The 6,000-nt window shown below is 43.3% G+C and overlaps 1 protein-coding gene across 2 annotated transcripts in view; it reads left to right on the top strand.

Annotated features, from left to right (window-relative positions):
- The first annotated feature begins 2,112 nt into the window (after window positions 1-2,112).
- LOC129521283 (adhesion G protein-coupled receptor E2) overlaps window positions 2,113-6,000 on the top strand; it is a 45,237-nt gene continuing 41,349 nt past the window's right edge. For both annotated transcript variants that reach the window (XM_055342574.1, XM_055342575.1), the window contains exons 1-3: window positions 2,113-2,182; window positions 3,514-3,567; window positions 3,874-3,993. In XM_055342574.1, the coding sequence (XP_055198549.1) occupies window positions 2,113-2,182; window positions 3,514-3,567; window positions 3,874-3,993 (244 nt within the window). The remainder of the gene's footprint in view (window positions 2,183-3,513; window positions 3,568-3,873; window positions 3,994-6,000) is intronic.

Here is a 6,000-nt window from a genome sequence, read left to right as displayed (position 1 = left end):
ATCCATTTTTTATTTTGTATTTTTTGATATATATTTTTTATTGAACTTTGATTTGCCAACATATAGTATAACACCCAGTGCTCATCCTGTCAAGTGCTCCCCTCAGTGTCCATCACCCTGTCACCCCATCCCCCCACCCACCTCCCCTTCCAGTACCCTTTGTTCATTTCCCAGAGTTAGGAGTCTCTCATGGTTTGTCTCTCTCTCTAAAATTTCCCACTCAGTTCCCCTCCTTTCCCTTATAATCCCTTTCACTATTTTTTATATTCCCTGTATGAGTGAAACCATATGATGATTGTCCTTTTCCAATTGACTTACTTCACTCAGCATAATACCCTCCAGTTCCATCCACATTGAAGGAAATGGTGGGTATTCATCATGTTTAGTAGCTGAGTAATATTCCATTGTACATATAGACCACATCTTATTTATCCATTCATCTTTCGACAGACAGGCTATTGTGGACATTGCTGCTATAAACATTGGGGAGCAGGTGTCCCAGTTTTTCACTGCATCTGTATATTTGGGGTAAATCCCCAGTAGTGCAATTGCTAGGTCATAGGGTAGCTCTATTTTTAACTCTTTGAGGAACCTCCACACTGTTTTCCAGAGTGGCTGCACCAGTTCACATTACCATCAACGGTGCAAGAGGGTTCCCCTTTCTCTACATCCTCTCCAACATTTGTTATTTCCTATCTTGTTAACTGTTGGTGGGAATACAAAGTGGTGCCGCCACTCTGGGAGGCAGTATAGAGGTTCCTCAAAAAGTTAAAAATAGAACTACTGTACAATCCAGCAATTGCAGGACCATTTACCAAAAGAATACAAAAATACTAATTCAAAGGGGTATGTGAACCCTGATATTTGTAGCAGCATTATCTACAATAGCCAAATTATGAAAACAGCCCAAGTATCCAAGTGAATTGGTAAAGAAGAGGTGGAATATACATACAATGGAATATTAGCCATCAAAAAGAATGAAATCTTGCCATTTGCAGTGACATGGATGGAGCTAGGAAGTCTTATGCTAAGCAAAATAAGTCAGTCTGAGAAAGACAAATACCACATGATTTCACTGATAAGTGGAATTTAAGAAACAAAACAAATCATTTGGGGGATATAAATAATAGTGAAAGGGAATAGAAGGGAAGGGAGAAGAAATGGGTAGGAAATATCAGAAAGGGAGACAGAACATAAAGACTTCTAACTCTGGGAAATGAACTAGGGGAGGTGGAAGGGAGGAGGGCGGGGGGTGGGGGTGAATGGGTGACGGGCACTGAGGGGGGCACTTGATGGGATGAGCACTGGGTGTTATTCTGTATGTTGGCAAATTGAACACCAATAAAAAATAAATTTATTATTGAAAAAAAAAGAAACAAAGCAAATGAGCAAGGAGGGGGTAAGGGGCAGGGAACAAACTAAGGAACAGAGTCTTAACTATAGAGAACAAACTGAGTGTTACCAGAAGAAAGATGAGTGCGTGGCTGGAGGGAGAGTGAAATAGGTGTTGGGGATGAAGGAGTGCACTTGTGAATTATATGTAAGCGCTGAATCACTATATTTTACTCCTCAAACTAATATTATATTGTATGTTAACTAGCCGGAATTTAATATTTTTTTTAAATTAAAAAAGTTTTACCCTTCAAAAAAATACATAAACACATAAAATATTATCTTTTGCAGGAAGTCAGGTGAAGGATTTCTGTTTATTGTTTTTGAAACTTCCTGTCAACTTACATTTATTTCCAAATAAAGACTTAAACATAAAGATGTCTGTGAATAGATAATACATAGATAAAAACAATCTGTTCACTCTGAACCACAGACCTCGTAGGGGCCAAGACACCAGGGGATTGAGTCTCCGTGTTTGAGAGGTCTTCCTATTTCACAAAGATAGTAAAATTAACCAAGAGGCTTTAGTAGGAATACTAGTAATATTAAGAAAATACTTAAAAAGGGATATGTGAGTGTCAGAGATATTCTTCTTGGGGAAAGAAGCATCCAGACCAGCAGTTTACTAAGTCAGCTCATCTATATTCAACCAATGATGAAGTATGTTTTAAGTCAGACTTAAAACAGGAAGTGTTTTTAGCACACACGGACCAAGACCAGATGGCATCCTCTGTGGCTGGGCTCACTGGTGTCTGCACTATGAGACATGGGCATCCAAGGTTGCTGCCAGGTAGGCAGATTATCTGCAATCATGATAGACAACTAAAGCTACCCGGGAACTCTATCTAGTTTAATACTTTTTCTGTTCTTTGCTTTATTTCTGGTTTTTGCTCTATTTCTGGTTTTCTCACTACCTCTTTAAGGGAGAACAGGGAGGAATTTTAAGAAAGGTATTAAGTCAGTTCTATTAAGTTTTTACAAGAGAAAGTGGGTGAAAATTTTTTTCTAGGCATGCTTGGGGACTTATCAGAGCTTTCTCATTGTATGGCCTGTTTTAGACCAGGTTCTCCAAAGAAACAGAACCAAGTTTCTGTGTATGTATACCTGTATATGTACGCATATGAATAGAGGTGTAAATTTGTGTGTAGATATATATGTATATGTGTGCGTGTAGAGAGAGAATGTGTTAGTTTAAGAAATTGGTTTATGAGATTGTTAAAGTTGGAAAGTCCAAAATCTGTAGGACAGGCTGGAAACCCAGGCATGTTTTCAGGGACACTGATGTTGGATCTCGAGTCTGAAGTCAGTCTGGAAGCAGAATTCTCTCTTCTTTGGAGGAGGTCAGTCTTTTTTTCTCCTAAGGTCTGTAACTGAGTGGGTGAGGCCCACCCACATGATGGAGGGTAATCCACTTGACTCAGAGTCTACTGACTTCAGTGTTCCTCTTATTTAAAAAACCCACCTTCACAGCAACATCATGCCTCCCATGAATGGAATGACAGATTCTAACAGGTGGCCGGGTGATGATTGCCTGTGGGGTAGATTCCTTCCCACCTGCAAAGATTTTCATACCACGAGGCCTGTCCGGTGCTCAGGCTGCTCAGGACCAGCCTGGGAGAGAAAGGGAAGGGCTGTGTCCTCAGTGTGCTGTAGGAGGGCTAGGAGCTCACTAGGAAAGAACCATAGAAGCCATGGGTGCTCCACCTGGAGAGTCCACTTAACCAAGAGATGGTGTCTTGACCTGTCAGTGCAATAGTTCTCTACCCCTCCCCTGTCATTAGCTCCCCTTCTCATGATTCCTGGGCTCCCTCCATTGGGAGAGGTTGGCATTTCTAAGGTATGTCCCACACATCAGCTGTCTGCACATAATTTTTCCCCTTTCCTGTAGCACCGAGGCTCCAGAGGACAGTGTCTGTTAGTGACTGACTCCTTGAGGAGTCCAGGGGGAGGGAGAGAAGAGGACTGCTTTTACAATCTTCATAAATGACAAGAGCTTTGGGAGAGCCATGGACTGCAGCATCAGAGCCACCACCCATGATGCAATGGCCATGAGGATAAGGGTTGAAACTGGAGCTCCATCTCTTCTCTCTGTCACATCTCTGTTTTTTGTTTTTGCCCCAGGACTCTTGATGCTGCTGCTGTTGCCATTGGGAGCTGCAGCCCAGAAACCTAGCGGTGAGTCTGCCCAGCCAGCCCCTCTGATGACATAAGCTGGGGAGTGCATGCTGGGGCCTTGGTCCTGCCACCAATAAGAGGGGAAGTGGGGGAATATTCTTGAGGTAAGGCTCTGGTCCCCTGGAGAAACTGCTCTACCTCCCTAGATGTCCAGAGCTTTCTTTTTCCTCTTCCAATGGCAGCTATCCCTCTCTTCTTCCTCCACTTCCCCTCTTCTGCTCCTGGACACCCAGCTGGCAGCAGGCTTCCTCCATTTCTTGAGCTTTCTGACTGTGGTCTCTGTCCCCACACCCTTTGCCCCCACAGGCTGTGCTCGCTGGTGCCCTCCGAAATCCACATGTGTCAATGCCACCACTTGTCGCTGCTCTCCAGGATTCAGTACTTTGTCTGGGGAGGTCTTCAGCAGCCCCTTGGAGAGTTGTGATGGTACAACTTGTGACTTGGGTGGTGGAGGGGCATGGAGATGGTGGCGGGAGGTATTGGGAGGAAGGTGTTCTACTCTATGCCTCATGTTGCTTGTCTGTAAATTGGAGATAATCTTTGTACCTACCCTCGACGAATGGAGTGAGATTTAAAATTTATGTGTGTGAAGAACAGAAAGAGACTACTACAGAGCAGAGTGTCAAATACAAGTTATTATCATAGTCACTGCTGTTATTACTGTGATAATTCTCATAGCACAAGGAAAGGAGAGAGTAGTCGAAGCAACAGAAGGAAAGAAACACCTAGGACCTGGAAGCTCAGGCTCTCATCCTAATGTGAGCTCACCAGGAACACCAGGCCTCTTACCATTATGTTTTCCCACCTGACTTGTCACAGCAATCCCATGAAGCAAGCAGAGCTACATGGTTTTTTAAATGATCAAATTTGGACTCAAAGAGATTGAGTGACTAGGTGGAAGAACCTAGGTCTGGTTTGAAAATAGATTTTATTCTTCACCCAGACAGGGTTACAAAAGGAGATTATATTACTTAAAAATAATTAAGGTGGTTAATTTTGTGTTATGTGAATTTTACACTAAAAATAAGGAAAAATGAAATTATAGTGTTTTTACACCAATTTCATTAATTAAAATTGTGTTAGATGGATATTTTCATATAACAAAGGAAAGTATTCCTAATGTTAGAAAAGAAAAAAATACTCTTAAAATTTCCCAGTAGTCTGTGTAGTGTACTTATGGGTGATTTTCTTAGCTTTCATTCTTATTTTACTTTTTCTTTGTTCTTCTAAATACCCGTGTGTCATTTGATATTTGGGGGAAAGTAAATTTTATCATGGAAAAAAAGGTGATGTTACTTTCGCCATGCCCCTCCATGTTGTAGAGGTATCCCTACAGATCCCCCATGTATTTGCATGTGTATCTTGTGGAAACTCTTGGCTGGGTGAGCATGGCAAGGAGACATGGCTGGTGTGATTGGATCCCAGGTCCTTTCTGGGAGCACACCTGTCAGGTTGAGGATTTCTCATCATTGTGTCTTCCCCTTCTGCACACCTCATTCTCACCTGTCTCCCACCCCGCCCCACCCAACAAAATTGAAGGCAGGTGTCCAGCCATTGCCACCATCTGAGAGAAGAGGTCAGTCCCATCCACCAGGTGGGGGTGAACATGAATGTGTCAGGTGTGTCTTCCCACATCCTGTCATGTCCTGGTGCTGACACCCAAGCCTGGACCTGGGACCTTAGAAGGGAAGTCTAGGAGTTCTGGTGGGAAACTGCTCTGGAGGAGACAAGTTGCCTGCCCTGACTCAGTGTGATGCCATGAGTCCTTTCAGGCTCTGAAAGTCTTTGGTTTCCTGATTGGAATGTACAGAAGAAACATTCTGTCTCTGCATTTTGATACATTCCTGTCTTGTAGATTCTTATTGAACAGTTATTTTTAGCCAGTGATGTGTAGCCCCAGCTCTGTGGGTCCTGAAGCTACTCAAAGAAAACCTTGCTGGAGGGAATCTTTGCTCTCATGTTTAGAGAACAGACAGAGATAAGATTCCAGAAATGCCTGCAGTGACTCAGCTGTGAGAACTGCATGCTGCTTCCTCATTTCATATCTGTGATCGGCTCTGATAAGAGGAACTTCCTCCAGGGTTGGAGGTAGCAAGTCTCCTCCAGAAACATCCTCAGGCTTCTTGAAAATGTCTGATGTTGAGAGCTTGGGGGAGCAGGTGATGAGTACTCTGAGGTGTACTAAGGTCACCATGAGTAATTGGAGGTGGAAACTATCAATGGGCAGGGGCCTGACCACCTGGCTTTATCTTCAGGTGTGAATGGTAAGTTTTAACAGTCGATGACTCCTTTCACTGACTTAGCATCGAGAGTGGGCTTCAGTGCCACTGTCACCCTGACTGGAGCCCAACTCCACATCCACAATAGTGTAAACAGATTATAGTGCTTTCGTCCACCTCACAAGGCCTGCAGAAGGGGATGCAGACCTCCTCG

This window comes from Nyctereutes procyonoides, unplaced genomic scaffold (assembly GCF_905146905.1).
Source record: "Nyctereutes procyonoides isolate TBG_1078 unplaced genomic scaffold, NYPRO_anot_genome, whole genome shotgun sequence".
Classification (NCBI taxonomy): Eukaryota; Metazoa; Chordata; class Mammalia; order Carnivora; family Canidae; genus Nyctereutes; species Nyctereutes procyonoides.
The sequence above is the reverse complement of the archived record's forward strand: the minus strand, read 5'-3'. Positions and strand labels throughout refer to the sequence as shown.